The 17,240-nt window shown below is 34.1% G+C and overlaps 1 protein-coding gene across 7 annotated transcripts in view; it reads right to left on the bottom strand.

The window, feature by feature from the left end:
* Lrrcc1 (leucine rich repeat and coiled-coil centrosomal protein 1) overlaps positions 1–16,813 on the bottom strand; it is a 35,076-nt gene extending 18,263 nt beyond the window's left edge. The window contains exons 1-7 of one of the 7 annotated variants that reach the window (XM_063257511.1): positions 16,580–16,813; positions 14,397–14,602; positions 13,931–13,996; positions 8,895–9,062; positions 7,063–7,238; positions 6,753–6,962; positions 1,059–1,255 (exon numbers count right to left, since the gene is read on the bottom strand). In XM_063257511.1, coding sequence (XP_063113581.1) covers positions 1,059–1,255; positions 6,753–6,962; positions 7,063–7,238; positions 8,895–9,062; positions 13,931–13,996; positions 14,397–14,602; positions 16,580–16,668 — 1,112 coding nt within the window. In that variant the 5' untranslated portion in view covers positions 16,669–16,813. Of the gene's footprint in view, positions 1–1,058; positions 1,256–6,752; positions 6,963–7,062; positions 7,239–8,894; positions 9,063–13,930; positions 13,997–14,396; positions 14,603–16,579 lie in introns of those variants that run through there. The other 6 variants (XM_063257514.1, XM_063257513.1, XM_063257512.1 and 3 more) reach the window with 6 other exon arrangements.
* Positions 16,814–17,240: the final 427 nt, after the last annotated feature.

Raw genomic sequence — 17,240 nt, 5'->3', positions numbered from 1 at the left:
AATATTTAAGTATGATCAGTTGACTATGAAAAAGTTAAAATACTATAGTTTTAAAAAGGAGAATCATACAGGTGAAAAGCTGATTGCACCTGCCCCAGAGTACAATAATTTCTGAAAAACTATCATGATGATCTCAATTGTGAAAGTACAGACATCAGTCTCCCTTACCTCGATGGCATTAACCATCATCTTATTAACCTTTTGTCTTAAACTAACAAGGGTTTGGTTTCCCATCTAAATCTGCCTAAAGATATAAACTAAACTCAAGTGTATCAGTCTTATTTCCCATGGTAAGGAACGCAATGGAGTTAATGGATTTATACATGAATTTCTCATCTTTGGCAGTGATCCTTTGTAAGTGTATAGTCCCTCAGCTTCTGCAAAAACTGATTTCCGGGTACCTCAGATACAAAATCCATAGCTGCTCAAAACCCTTATACAAAATGATGTTAATAGTCACATATAACCTATACACATCCTTAAGTATACTTTAATCTTTGAATTACTGATAATACAATGTAAATACTACATAAACAGTTATTACATGGTATTATTCAGAGAATAACCACAAGAAAGGAGCTGTACATGTTCATATACAGCAACCACTATAGGATTTATGTAACAATGTAATTTTCTTTTCAAATATTTTTGATTAGCAACTGGTTGAAACCACAAATAGAGAACCAAATCACAGCTGATAAGGCCAAAAAGGATTACTTTTGATATTAGTAAAGTGATAAATTTATCACAATGAGACAGTTTAAGAAAGAAGCCAAATTCATTTCTGTGAGTTCCGTTACTTGGAACTCCCTTCTTTCCTCTTCCTCTCTCTTCTCCTCTCTTTCCTTTCCTTTTCTGTTCTGTGGCTGAACTCAAGGTCATCACTCTGACCTGTGTCCTTAAGCCTTTTTTTGCAATTTTCAGGCAGGGTCTCTCTAAATTGTACCAGTTAGACTCAAACTTGTGACCTCCTGGTTTAGTCTCTAGAGCTGCTGGGATTATAGGTGTATGTGACTGAACCTGGCGGCTTATTTGAATTCTAAAACCCACTTAAGTACCTTCCAAAAGCGCTGTTGTTTTTATTGTGGTGCTTAATACTTTGCATAGTTCTGGCATAATATGGAATTTTTGATTTTCTAGGAACTTTTCTGTTGCATTCTTTTCTGTTTCCATAGTCACTTTCAGAAGTTATATCGGTGTCTCTTTTTGGTCTGAAGTCTTTCTCAGGAACATTATCTATTAAAGAATTACAAGTCTAGAATAAAAAAAATTTCATTAAAAGTACATTCAGCATAAAAACTAAAACTTGAAATACTTTATAAATACAAAAACTTTTTATAAGATTCAGGGTTAATAAACTACTTGTGTTTGAAATTAAAGAATTCATCTTCTGGCAGCACAAGCAAGATTCTACCATTTTGATTCACTTACAGATAATAACTACAAACTCTGGGAAGATACAAACAAAACAAAACCTAAAGAGAAACCATCTGAAAGCTTTGGAAAGTGAACAAAAGCAGGACTACTCTAGATAGGTTACACTTAGAATGGCGTGTTTCTGTTCTTATGGGCTTTACCCTCTCAGTCACAGTGCAGCACAATCAGTACCATGCAGGCAGTCTAGGAAAATACAGACTTTTGGGCATGAAGAACCAAAAGAGAAGCATGGAGCATTCTATAAACAGCTCACTAAAGGACACAGGCAGTAAAATGAAATTTGATATTCTGCTTAAGAGAAAAGATCAGTTTAAAGCAAATCAAATTAAATGCTTGCTAAAAACAAAACTGTCATTGTTACTGTAGGATCATTAATAGAACCTGGAGTTGCCACCATATAATACTGAAGATGTCCAGCATGTATTCTAATATTACTCACCATAAAAAACTGACCTATCTTGAAGAGGAAAGGCAAATACTGCAGATTAAATCCAAGATAATTCAAATGTTTGAATTAGAAGACAATAACTTTAAAATAGTGATCATAGTGTTATCTTCGATCAGATAATAAAATATATCTGTCACAAATGATAAAACAGCCCAGAAAGAGAATTAAAAGTGAAAATGCTATAATTAAGAATATACAATGTCTGAAGTAAAAACTAGCTGGGATTATTTCCAGCAGAATGAGAGACAAAATAGAACTTGGAGAAAGGAGAAATTATTCAATACAACGAGTACAGACAAAAGCTGATAAATGTAAAAAGACTTGGGGAATGGTGAGGTAATATCAAACAGTCTAAGAGCAACCTAAAAAAAATGAAAATAAAAATAACAAAACAAAGAAAGAAGAATACAACATATTTGAAGAAACTATAACTAAAGTCTTTAAATTGAGTGAAGACATAAATTATATATTCAAGAAACTCAAACCTCAGGCAATATACATATGGATAAAAAAATTATCCTTAAGGCACATGTAGCCAAACTGATAAAAACAAACTGTTTTTTAAAAACCAAAAACACAGATAAATTCTGAAAACAGCTAAAGCAAAATGATACTACTACATCAAAAAATCAAGAATTTGAAATAGTGTTGACTTTATACTCAAAACTAAGAAGGTCAAGAGAAAGTAATGAAAGAGAAAAAAATGATCAGTCTGTAATTCTTTACCCAACAAAAATGTGCCTCAAAGGTCAATTCATCAGAAAGACAAAGTAGTTATAAATGTGTCTATGTTTAATAAGAGATTCAAAACCTAAGAAGCAAATGTGGAAAGAATTAAAGAGAAAAACCAACAAATCCAATCATAGTTAGATATTTTAATATCACTCATGCAGCAACTGATAGATATATATCAATAATAAAAACAAAATAAAAACCTCACAACTAAAAACCAAGAATCAGCAACTGACACAACCAGATAGAAAATTAACAAAAATATGAATTACCTAAAAATACTATGAAATATCCTTACTTAAAACTGTGGAACATATATTATTCATGAAACCACAAAGAATATCCATAAAAACCCTAAGGTATTTCTAAATAATCCTTAGATCAAGGAAACATTTTAAGAACAATTAGAAAACACTTCCAAATAATAATGAAAACAAAACCTCAAAATCTGTAGAATGCAGGTAATGCAATACTCAGAGGAAAATATATTGCTTTAAGTGACTAGAAGATAGCTTTAAAGTGAAATGACCTCAGTGCTTATCAATAAACTAGAAAATGAAGAGCAAAGTAAATTAAAAGTACATAGAATAAAAAGCAGAAATAGAAAATATAGAAAACAAGAGACAAAGGAAAAAGTTCTCTAAAATGATCAACAAAAATCTTAGGTAAACTGAGTGGGGTGCGGGAATGACAGGATAGACAGAAGGAAACAACAAGCCTGCCAGGCTCTGTAATGAAAGAGATTTCACTATGGTCTACAGACATGAAAAGAAAAAAAAGAAAGAAAGAAAGAAAGAAAGAAACCAAGCCAGTAACGAAGTATTAACAGTCTTATGCTGATAATTTACGAAAAGGAAATATTAGTTGAAAAATACAATTTCAAATGCTGATAGGAAAAAAAGAGCCCAACACTAGATCTTATATTTTGTAAGGTTATTTGATATTTTCAAATCAGAAACCCAAGAAATCCAATGGAAAGCCTCTCAACAAATGGTGCTGCAATAACTGAATATTCATTTGGAAAAAAAGAGTGAACTTCAACTCCCACCATATAGACAGACCTAAATACAAAAGTATGTTGTAAAACTTTTAGAGGATATACGAACACACAAAACACTAAGCATACAAGAGAATGTGAGAAATTAGACTTTCAAAATTAAAGACAATTGCCTTCAAAATACTGTTAAGGAAATAAAATATGTGTACCATGGACTGTAATATTCACACAAGATGTATTTGATAAAATACTAGCACCTAGGATACATTAATAAATTTCTACAATCTGGTAATAAATAATCCAAAAAAATGGACAAAATTTTAAAGACACTTAACAAGATATATATTTAATGAGAATGAGAAAAAAGTGCTCAATAGCATTAATCATTATTCAAATTGCAAATTAAAATTAAAATGAACACAAACTTAAAATAACCTAGTAATTATTACATCAATAAGATAATGATATTTATACAAGTAATAATATATATAAAAACTAAGATATTCATACAAGTAATAATATATATAAGATATTCATACAAGTAATAATATATATAAAAACTATTGATACACATACAGGTTAATATCAAAAAGATCATGCTGCATGAAAGCCTTACAAGAAAGAGTATATATTAAATAATTGTTTTTATTAGGCTCTAGGACAGGGATGGTGAACCTTAGAGCTTTTAATGATATTAGCAGCCCACTGGGCCTCGTGGGCTTGTGGGTTCACCACCACTGCTCTATAACAACTATTAATTATCTATGGTAGGAAAAATAATCAAGAAAGTGATTTTCATCTGAAATGGCATGGGAGGACTGGTTGTGGGAGGGAGAACACTCTAGGATAATAATGTTCATCTTTATAGTATGGGTAACGTGTATGAACCAATTCATGAAATAGACCTGTATTTTAAATCAAAAGAAAACTCAAGAACTACTAACCCTAGTTAATGCTTTATTATTTAAGGAGAAGTATACTGCCGTCTAAATTCATTTTGAATTGTAACATAAGACAGTGATAGACAAATATAGTAGACTGATGGATGAATATGATGAAATAAGTGTAGTACAATGTTAAGATGTATTGAGTTGGTTAAGTATTTGGTGTCTACCAAAAAACTCAAACTTTCTCTATGGATGAAAATATTTCAATACAACATTAGAGAAAAAAAAAATAAAAGCAAAACAGCTCTTCTGACATAGAATTCCAGAACTCAGTGGCACAATTAGGATTTTAAATCCTACGTTTAAGAAAACAAATGTTTTTATTGTAGGATAGCACAGTAACTTCATAATGACTACTTGTGAAATAAAATCATTTGTTTCAAATAGCATTATTTCTTTTTTCTTTTTAACTAAGGCAGTTAATAAGTGGCCATTTGCTTAAACATTTTAAATATGCACAGCACTACGTCACTTTTTCCCAGATATCTAGCCTGGTATTCTTGGTTAACAGAAGAGGAAGATTATCAGAATAACTGATTAAGAAGTATGAGTGGAAAAAATATAAGTATCAGATTTGGGTTTAAATTCAAGTATGTATTATTACAAAGTATTCCTAGGTAAATGACTTATTGAAAGTCCTGGATTTCTTTTTTACCTAACAAGGACAACAGTATATTAATCACCATTTACTTTAGTGGCTTGTCACAAGAGTGAAATAAGAATATCCTAAGTGATATTAGTTTACTTCACTTTAAAGTTACTAAGCTCAAATGTAAATTCTGACATTAGAAGAGTTAGCTATTAGACAAAATGAAAGATGAAATCTGAGATTAAAAATTTTATACAGTATCAATGTTATCAAAGAATGTGTAAGCCAGCATTCCTCTCCCGGTTCCATTACTATCTATGTGGCTTAGACTTAAACCTCTAGGTATTTCTGATGTACAGAATCTTCAACATCTTATTGATTCTTAATTGCCCAAGGCAGTTTTTTTTGTTTATTCAGCACTGTTAGTGCAATACATGTAATAGTTGAGGGTTACTAAAAATCCACTGAATCACAGCTATTGCATAAGCACTTTCTACTCCTTCCACCTCCCTATTTTTGAGAAAAAAAAATGAGTATCAAAATCTTGTTACAAATTCTAATTCAACTTGATACTGAACAGTCTTTCTGGCCAACATCTGACAACTAGGCAGAAGGCAACTTATATTTAAGGGAGAATCAGAAGAAGCTAAATTATCCAAAAGGCCTTTTAAGACTGAAGGTGTGATGAATTTACACCTTCCAAATTTACTGGTTCACCAAATATGTTCTTGTAATCTAGGATTCTAAGCTGTGTCAAAGTTTGGAGAACAATCTCTCTGTATCCTTGGAAACAAATCATTCAAAATGAAAATTTAGAGATTATAAGAGAAAGGCTAATTATTTATGAAGTAAACTGCATCTAGGGAAGTCGAGCATTCAAGGGAGAGGGATACACTTTGGGTCAGTGCAAGAATGCTGCATTGAGGGCTACAGACTTCAATAGCAATAAATCCTATGCTGCGTAGTTCACAGGTTTTAAAAACCAAAAAACAAGTAGTGGTTGCAAAAAGTGATTAAGAGTTGTGGTGATTAATTAGGCGATATGTTGGAGTTTCAAGTTGAAACAGGAACTATGTAAATTATTTTCCCATCCTGCTGTAAATTATACAAGCAGTTTTGACCAGTAAGTAACTGAAGAGATTGTAGGCCAAAGTCACCCAGGTATATTGTAGAGCTTTTAATGTTTACATAAAGGTGAGTAGATAAAAATAATGTGAAGTACTGCAGGTCAAAACACAGATATTACATAACAAAGATGCAAAGAAACAGGGAAAATGAATGAGAAATGTTTGTTACATTTTGCTCCCTTTCTTACTCCTACTGCTACACAGACTCCTATTTCTGTAAAATGAAACAAAAATACATGCCTTGATATATTCAATATGGACTGTTTCTGCTTGGGTTGCTTGTACATAATTTTTATACTTTAACTACTTTTTCTTTTTTTTTTGGTCTTTTTCGTTTCTATCGGTACCAGGGATCGAACTCACGACTGCCTGCTTGCAAGGCAGGCACTTAGGCCGCTGAGCTAAATCCCCAGCCCCGTAACTACTTTTTCTTAATAAATACATATTGAGCTTTAGAAAAACAGAATGAAGTTACTTCATTGAGAAGCTGTAAAATTTGACTGTTTAATTTCTGAAGTTGTATCTCATTCTGAAAATCGCTTTCATGATTAATTTTCTCTGGCTCAGAAGATGCACATACAGATAAACATGATGTCAAAACAGTATCTGCTGGTATACTTGCAAATTTCTCCAAGGAGGGTAATTCTTCAATGCATGGTGTCACCACTGGCACATTTTCAATAATCTATGACACAAGAAAATCCAAAACCTTTAAAAATTTACATTCATTTATTAATTAAAATTTAAAGGTTTTTTTAATAACAGAAAAATGTCCAATACTGTACCTCATCTTCACTTATATTTAAGGGAGACTCAGAAGAAGCTAAATTATCCAAAAGGCCTTCTAAGCACTGAAGGCGTGATGAATTTACATTTTCCAAATTTATTGGTTCACCAAATATGTTCTTGCAATCTAGGATTCTAAGCTGTGGCAAAGTTTGGAGAATAATTTCTCTGTATCCTTGGAAACAAATCATTCAAAATGAAAATTTAGAGATTACAAAAGAAAGGCTAATTATTTGTGAAATAAACTAAGTTACTGGATATGTCACCTGAATGATGAAATTATTCTGAGAAAGCAACTAATCAACTTGTCATAAACACTACTTATTCAGCTTTTGCAGTATATAATCATTAGAAACAAAAGAAATAGAACATTCCCTGAGCCTTTCAAATACTGTAAACCTAATGAAGGTCTGAAAGTTAAAATCATCTCTGTTCTGAACAATTACTTTAAAGCTGAGAATGCATGAAACCAGCAGCAATTTACCCTGGCATGAAAGCTAAACATGTCTTTTGTTTATTTTTAATACATATAAAAATATAAATACCATAAATATAAATCAAGATTTTAAAGATATGTTCAAAGTATCAGAATTTCCCAAGTGAGAATTTCATAAAATAAGCATTAGTAAAACATCTCCCTTTCCCTAATTACAAATTAATTAGCAAGATATGTGACTTATAAAGTATTTAAAATAATTTATTTTATTTTCCCTAAGAACACTTAAACATGAGAAACCTGATATAATAAAATCTGACATATTAACATCAATTTGGTGTCCAGTCTAATGGACACCAAGTTTATTCTGTTTTCTAATGATTATCAATAAAGTTGTTGAAGAAAATCCAAAAAGAGGAAATCCTGCAAAATCAGCACTAGAAATTTTGAGAGAAGCTATCTCGGCAATAAATTTAGAAGGGACTGAACTGAAAGAAGCACCTAATTTAAAAAAGAAAGTGAAAAAAATCAAAAATTCAAACTATAGACACTTACAAGTTCTCAAGACAAGATTGCCAGAAAATAAAAATAAATTTTCTGTGAAATAATCCAATGGACTGAAATGCTACAAAAAGCCTCTCATAGTTGTAAATAAATGACACAATGAGGTCTCCATAGCCAGTTTATACCCAAGAAGATATACAGAAGGCTTACTTATACTCCTTATGTTTCTCTCCTGTTTAGTTAAGCAGTATAACCGAGTTCTAGAAACAGCAGTCTGGTCTGTTTTATCTTTTTGTTAACTTTACTGATTTTGAATTAGATCAAATGGATATATATATATAATTGATTTATTGTCATAATTTCACATGGTATAAAGTCCAAAGTTGTATAGTATACTTTTCCCAACATTTACTGATCTTCAGCTACAGTTCCCTTCTATGAAATTTAGCCAATACTACTAGTCTTTTTGTATTTTCTGGATGTTTAATTTTATCCGAACACATGTATGTAATATGTACTATATAAAGATACATGCAAACAAAGGGGATGGGTTAGGTTTTTTTTCACGCAAATGGTAGCCTGCTTTTCTCTCTTTAGTATACTGTATCTTGGAGAAAACTGAGTATAAATAAAGAGATTTCTATATTCTTTTTTTTATAACTATGTAGTATCATACTATTAGTATTAAAATGTAATTTTGATGCACTCATTTATCAAATATAAAACTGTCCAACAGGAAAAATACTGATCTGTTTATCCTATGTTCATTGTTTCACAGCAATCTGTTTATTTTTGTAATCATGTTTTTTTAAAGGCATAATAAAACACTGCAAGGTTGAAGACAAAAATAAAAGATCACTAATTGCTACAAAATATATTAAATGTTCATACCTGGTGCATGACATACAGGATTACCTTCTCCATCTTTCTCCAAAATAAGGTTGGTCAAGAAGTGCAATCCTACCATACACTGAACTAAGTGATGGATACTGCTTATACAATTACCATGTAGATCAATATATCTAAGTTTATACTTAAGTCCATGAAGGGGCATCAATCCTGCAAACAGGAAAGAAAAATTACTTTTGAGACAAAAGGAATACTGTTCATAAGACCTTATTGTGAATAAACACAGCATCAGTAAAGTCAAATGTTGTTTTGAAGAAGCATGTGTTTAGCATCTCCGTAAGGCCTTAACCCTGAGGTGCTTGGTCTCTTGAATCTCAACAAAGTACACCACCAGGAGGGCAGAGCAGAGCACAGCAGAGCACAACACAACACAGCACAATACAACACAACGCAACACAATACAACACTTATATGAGCAGAAGAACAAAGCAATGGTTTTAGGCTCTCTCAGCACATCACTTTTAATTAACAGACATAAGTAAATACACTGTAGTTTTGGTGATTCGAACATAAACACAAAGAACACTCCTAATTCCCTGGTAATACTGCTTGCACGAGCCTCCCAACGTTTTGGAGCACACAATGGCTTTTGTGGGTAAGTGCTGTGTGTGCTGCCTGTGTGCCCCACAGGTGCTTGCAGGTTTATTTTCTGCCTCAGAATTTTCTTCAAAATGGAAGAAGCTTGTTAAGCAAAGGTGAAGCTTTGAAGAGAGTTAACACCTCCGGGGGCTCTCCTCTATTGAAAGATACTTGTCAATGGTGGAGTCCTCGTCCCCTTTTTTGGTTTTGAGACAGAGTTTTGCTACACAGCTCAGACAGGCCTTGAACTAACTACATAGTCTACACTGGGCTTGAATTCACTATGTTCTCCAGCCTGGTCTTGAACTCACGGCAATCATATTGTCTCAGTCTTCCATGTGCTGGGATTACAGGTGTGTACCACCTGTGCCCAGCCTGAAGGCTCTTTTTCTAGAAAGACTATTTGGAGGTGCAGTCTACATTGTACCCCAGAGGGTATTTCATAACTTTGCTGAGTAGAGCACTCTCCACTTTTTACTTATTTTTCTCCGCAGTTACTTCAACTTGACTGGGACATTTTTTTTTTTTTTTTTGCTTAATGTTTAATTAACTTTTACTCATCTTTCTGCCATATCTTCAGACAAATCTTTGACCATCTCTGGGAGGTCTAATTTTTACACATTCACAGATTGCTACACATTCACATAATACTTACTAGTTTTTCCTAACCATCTCATTTTTAGCAACTGTGTGTGTGAGGTACTTAGCTGTATTTGTATGCGTGAGGTACATATTTATATTTGCACGAGAAGCTGGTATACAATATATTTTAATTCCTTTTTTCATCTCCTTCCTCTTTGCTCCTCTCGCCATCTCTTGATCCCCATCCTTTTATTTTTGTACATGTTTACATTCCTTGGGTGGAGTTGGTACACATACATAACACATAGCCACCTCATTTTTAAGCCCTTGTTTTATGTTACTAGCTCTTTCTCTTCTGCTTCAGCTTTATGGTTCTCTGTATGTGTCAATTTTACAATATCCCACAGCTCATTCTTAGGTCTTCTTTTCTACTAACTTAAGACTCTCCTAGTTTCACAGCTATAGACACCATTCTGTGATTTTAACTGTCAAATCTATAATTCTAACCATGACATCTCAACTCATCCTATCCTAATTTGCAAATGATATACATACATACACATATTCAATAGTATTCTCAAAGTTAAGAAAGGATCCTTATTTCACATCCTGTCTCTAAACCTGCTCCTCTCCCGATCTTTCTCATGTCAGTCAATAGTGCCATCATTCACCTTTAAATCTAAAGAAAATTTGTAACTATCTTTGATTTTGCTTGCCTTTACTTCTTTTCTTATCCACCTAACATCTATTTTTTACTTGGTAGATATGATTTTTTTTTTTTAATCAGTACCAGGGATTGAACTCGTAACTGCCTGCTTGCAAGGCAGGTGCTTATGCCGCTGAGCTAAATCCCCAGCCCTGGTAGATATGATTTTTAAAAACATAGATTATGTTGGGCATAGCAGTGCATCTGTAATCCCAGCACTCTGGGGGTGGGGATGCTGTGGTACGAGGATTGTAAGTCTAGACCAGCCTCACCAATTTAGCAAGATTCTGTCTCAGAATAGAAAATAAAAATGCTGGAGAATTAGCTCAATGTGAAGGACCTGGGTTCAAAGCCTAGTATTACAAAACCAAACCAAACCAAACTCCAAAACTAATTATGTCATATCCTTGTATAATGCTAATACTTGTATAATACTCCCATTCTCATTAGAGTAAAATGTCATTAGAATAAAATATAACTCCTTATCCCGATTATAAAGCTGACCCGTCCTCAACCTACTTTTTTCTCCCTTTGTTTAGCACATTATCCCATCTACCACAGCATATGAGCTTTCTTTCTTACATGAAAAGCTTGACCTTTCCTGTCTGTACTATTAATACAGAAGTTACTTATTGAAGTATTCATGAAAATAAAACATTTTAATGTTCTAAGAATGATCTATTTTCTAAGAATGATTTATATAGGGTTGCATCCTTTCTTCATAGACTTCATTGCTTTTTGTTATTTAGTTATTAAAGGTCACCCCTATTATGTATAGTTTGGTATGTCCTGGCAAGTACATACAATTCTGTAATGACTACCACTACAACTGAAATAATACAGAACACTTTCATCACTCCCAAACAAAGGTTCCCTTATGTTTTTAAGTAATCAGCCTTTTGTTCCCATTTCTATTCCCTGGCAATCAATGATCTGAGTTTTCTCTTGCTAAATTTGTCATCAAAATGTCATACAAATGAAACCAATAAAAGTAGACCTTTGTGAGTGGCTCCTTTCATTTAGCATAATTCTATTTAGATTGCATTTATGCATGTATAATTGTTCATTCCTTTTTAGTTCCAAGTAGTTGTCCATTATATGGATGTTTCATAACTTAGGTTCCTGTCATTGTGAAAAAATATATAATCAATTGATTTATTGTGGATCAGTTTCAGAAGTTCCAGTCCGTAGTCTCTTGGCCTCATTGTCTTGGGCCTCTGGTGGCATGGTCCCTCATAGTTGGAATACATGGTGCAGGGAGCCTATTGTTATGGTACTGGGAGGCAGACAGAAAGGGGCCAGGGTTCCAATATTCCTCTCAAGGGTGTTCTCCCCTCACTGACCTAACTTCCTCTAAGCAGGACCCACCACCTAAGGGTTCTACTAGCTCCCGGAAGTGCTGTAAGTCAGCCTTTAGCATACAGGCTCACGGCAGACATTAAAGTTCCAAATCATAACACCAGTTGCTGGATTTTGAGTTGATTCCAGTTTTTAGATTAGGAATAATTGTGTAAATGTGACCATATAAAACACCATAAAATCATATACAGATGTTTGTGTGGACTCGTCCTCTCTTGGATAAAAGAAATTGCTAAACTTTTTTTCAAGGTGATTGTACAATGTTAAATTCTATTAGTAACTGAAGTTTTAGTTGCCCTACAATCTTACCAGCACTTCAATTTTAAAATTTTAGTTATTTTAGATGTGAGGTGGTATCCCACTGTAGGTTTAATTTGTATCTTGTATCATTAAGGATGCTGAACTTTTTTTTACAAATGTGCTTTATAGATCCTTTGTGTACCTTCTTGGCAAGGTAATTACTCAAATCTTTGGCTTGTGGGATTGTGAGGGTTGACATGATTCTAAGTTTTTCTTCTCCAAATATAGTTTAAGTCTTGTTATAGTTAAGACCTTTTTGGTTATTATCGTTGGCTCTTTTCATCACTAAATAACTGTATTTTTGATTCTTGATCTGCGACAAGTATCTGTTGAATGAATGGACTATCTTAGTCATTATTCATAGTTTTCAGACAAGAAAACTTCATCCAAAGAATAAAATACCTTGCTCAATATCGTACAACAGCATCAGAGATAGACTGAGTCTCATATTTTCATGTCTTTGTGGAGGTAAAAAGATTTAAAAAGTTAAAATACAATTGCCACTTCAGCTTAAGGGTATAGACTAGGCCCTTTTATTTTTTCTGTGCAAAGTAAATAGGCAGTATTTTCCTAGTGAAGAAAAATAAGCCAACAGAGTAATAGTGTTTCAAGTATTGACAAAAATTATAAAGATTGTGGAATTTTGGTAGTTCTAGGATAATTCTAAAAATAATCATGAAACTTTTGTCACTTGTATCATTTTAATCAATAGATACCAACTTTTAACTCTTTAAATAGAAAAAAATAATTTTATTTGATTCAATTTGTAAGTCTTTAGAATGCTACAAACTTACACTGTTCAATAAATTAGCTACTAGCTGCATGTTTGGCTTTTTATAGTTAAAATAAAATTGAGTAAAATTACAGATGCAGGCCTTATGTGGTGGTGCAGGCTTATAATCTCAGGACTCTGGGTGGCTAAGGCAGGAGGATCACAAGTTTGAGCCACGGTTGGGGAACTTAGGACTGGCAAAAAACAAAAAATGAAAAAAAAGGACTGGCAACTGGGTATGTAGCTCAGTGTGAAAGCCCTGGGCTGGACTCCCAGTATTGACTCCTTTCTCACACAAAAATCATCCCAAAGTCGCACTAGCCATACTTAAGCGCCAAACCGTATTTGGTTACTGGCTGCAATATGACAGCACAAACAAAATATTTCCATCATTGTAGAAAGCTCTGTTGGCATTCTTCCTTCCATATAATAGCATATTGATTATCTAAAATTTAAAAATTATTTGACTAATGTGGGATCTTCTTATCCAAGCTTTTTTTTTTTTTTTTTTTTTTTTTGCTATTGGCCACTTTAATCTTTTTTTCTATTTTTAACTCAGGTTTAGACAGTAACAAAAAAAAGAATCATGACTGAAGCACATTCTTTAGATAAGATCCTTGGTCAAATCTTGGATGGTTTGGAGTTTTCTACCATGCTGTGTTAACCTACTGCATGTTGTAAATATTCAGCACTTTAAAAAATACAAGCACACATACTCACCACTAAGATCATTTATATGGTTATAAGACAAATTCAGTCTAGTCAGATTAGTTAGTGCTTCAAGTCCTAGAAATAAAATAAGGTAAAATAAAATATAGCTGTTAAAGAATTTAAAGAATCAGAGAAAAATAGCATTTCAATATGACTTTGGACTATTTCAAAGCAAATTTAGACTGGTAACAGTACAATACATTTTACTGAAATTTTGAAAAAACTTGTTTTTTTTTTTTTTTGGTACCAAGGATCAAACTCATGACCCAGCACTTGCCAGGCAGGCACTTACAATGCTGAGCTAAATCCCTGGCCATTAAGTTTTTGAAAAATTGCTACCTTTCTGAAAGCAAATTTTTTGTATAAATAGTCTTGTAGTCAGTTTCCAAAAGTTTATGATAATATTTGTTCTATTTGGAGAAAAATAGACATAAAGCATCTTCTTTATGCAAAGTATTATATGAAAATCACAAACCTTCTATTCTTGTAATCAAATTGCAGGACAAATTTAAAGTGCGTAGTTTTTTCAGCGTGCTTAGTCCTTCGATTTGACTTATTTGATTAGATGACAGATCTAAATGTTGTAAATTCCAAACATGATCAATTGCTTTAATCTTGGAGATGTTATTGCAGTGAAGGTTGATGGCATGAAGGGTTGAATGTAAAGATAGCTCTGATATGCTAAAAAAGAAAATATTCATTATAAAATCAGATTTCTAAAACCTTGCCAAATAATTAAAATTAACCAGATAGCATGTAGACAATAAACATGGTCATAATCTCTTCTTTCTTAAATGAAATCCTTCCTGTTTTTGCCTTGAAATGTCTCACAAAACACAATGATTCTTAACATGCGAAACCAGTATTTTGGATTAAACAAACACCAAAGTATTCAAAGAAGGTGGTTGAACCTAGACATTCTAAGTTCTTTATGCAAAATCATCAACACAGAACGAAGGTAATATTGTAGAAGTGAAAAGTCAATGACTGAAAAGGCTCTGGAATCCTAACATCTCAGTTGAGTCTATACTATAGTTGAGTCTATAAGTCTATACTTAGCTCCTTTTTTGATGTTACTTGAACAAGTGGCAGTCATTTTAAGCCTCAATTCCCTTATTTAATTCTCACAACTATAAGCAGCAGGTATTAGAAGGATACTGGTTTATGGAAATGAATCTGCTGAGCTCTAGAAGTTCCAAATTTTTTTCTTTAAAATTTTTTTGAAACAGGATCTCACTATGTAGTTCAGGCAGTCCTTTGGGCTCACTGTTGTTCAGGTTGACTTTGAACTTGTGACAATCCTTCTGCCTCACTCTAGGAGTGCTGGGATCACAGGCATGCTCACCATACCAGGTGCAGAGATTTATAGTCCTAATTTTTTTTTACTGCCTATAATGTAGTTGACTTTCAAGGAAACTACAAATTATTGCTATTTGTAGTGACAGACTGGAATACATCTCCCCTGAATAAAACATCCCTTCACTCATTCAATTACCATTTCTAACTGTAACCTCTTCAGTAGTTAGTACACCCAGGAACACAAACTACACTGCACACAGTTTAGAGGTACCAGATAGGAAGTAAAGACAGGAACAAGGACATGCAAGTTCATGGGAATCTGTGGTAGGTTCTGTAGCAGCTATGATAAAAACTCCATGAAATCTAACTCTGATGTCAAACTAGCAATGCCTCAAGATGTCCCTTAGAAGCATTTGCTAATTACCTAGTTTTTGTTACTCACTGAATACCTACCTAGTGCCAGGCTATTACCACACATTATTGCTAATGACAGCAATTTATTTTCGGATACACTGCCTTTCCTGGAAATTAATATTATGCACATATTGTTAGATAATGAAAAAATAACAGGCAGTGACATTAGAAATGGGTTTGAATCTGAATTTAATGGTTCACAGGCTGCATGAAATCAGAAAAATTGTTAAGATTCTCTTAAGTTTTCAGTTCCAAAACTTAAGAGATAAATTACCACCTTGCAAAATTGCTGTGAAGATTAACGATAAAGTACACAACATGCACGCAGCGATAACACTCAGGAAAACAGCAGTTATTATTAAATATAAACGCAAATATTCCTTTGCAAAATATCTTCCTGGGGTCATCTGCTAAACTTTATATTAGGATTGAGAACATGCGGCTCAATTATCAGTAGTAAGATTCACTTACTACTGATACGTAGGTAGGTAGGGGCCAATCAGTAATGCAGAACCAAGAGCCTTGCATGCCCAATACAAATTCGGGCAAAATGAGAGGTAAAAGGGGAAATAAGATATGCACTTTCAAAATGTATACAAATATAAGCATGATAGTAGTTTGTGCAGAATTAAACAAAGCCAATTAACAAGACGCGGGCGCTCACTCCAAGGCTGCCATAGATGCTACACTGTCACTTTTTTCCTCCTGGGAAAAAGACAAGAGAAAACCCGAGAGGATCCCAGCTTAAACTCAAACAAAGTAACAAACAGAAAAAGCAGGCTTAAACGCAAACAAAGTAACAAGCAGGAAAAGCAGGAGCAGCGGAAGACCGCAGTTACCACCGCAGGCTGGTGGAGAGCGAGTGCCAGAGCAAATTCAAGGCTTAGCAGAGCCCTGAGAATTGCGGCAGGCGGCAAGGCCTCCTGGTGTCCGAGCGCCCTTTACCTCTGCAGGCCTTTGTCCATGAAACACACATCTCTGCAGCTGCAGTCGCCGTCCTCGTTTTCGATTTCTCCCTCCACCACCAACTCCATAGTAGCGACGACAGGGAGCAGGATCTTAACCGGCGACCAGCGCTGGGCGGGCCAGCCTGGAACACGCCTGCCCAGAGCGCGGAAGTCCCCCGAGAGTGCGGGGCGAGGACGCTCCCTCCAACCGACGCTCCCGTACTTTCCCGCCTTTCCGGTGTCGCAAAGCCGGAAGCCCGCTCCGTTCCTTTAAAGACATCGTGCCCTTTTGCGGCATCTGCCGCACTACATTTGGGTTTACCATAGAGCGCATCCTTAACCTGGCGTGAAGGAGTTGAGGATAAATTAGGTCGGTGTTTGTGCCGTGTGCCCAGCCTTCACTGAGAGCATTCATTGTATTTTGACTTTAGTTGCCTTTACATACTCTTACACATGTATGAGGCGTGATCAAACTAGAGTGCATGTTAAAATTATTACAGTAACAGTGAATGTTTAAATTTTAATTTGCTATGCTAAAAATACATACATACTGTTCCCCCCTCCCACCCCAGTACTCAGTATTTGAGAGTGCATTTATCTCATTGTTCCTGCCACTTCCTGAAACATTTCTGGAAGTACTTCATGAGTATATTCTGTTG

Source organism: Cavia porcellus, unplaced genomic scaffold, assembly GCF_034190915.1.
Source record: "Cavia porcellus strain 051 isolate PalLab524CR breed Dunkin Hartley unplaced genomic scaffold, mCavPor4.1 scaffold_10, whole genome shotgun sequence".
Classification (NCBI taxonomy): domain Eukaryota; kingdom Metazoa; phylum Chordata; class Mammalia; order Rodentia; family Caviidae; genus Cavia; species Cavia porcellus.
This window is presented reverse-complemented; position numbering and strand designations above follow the sequence as displayed.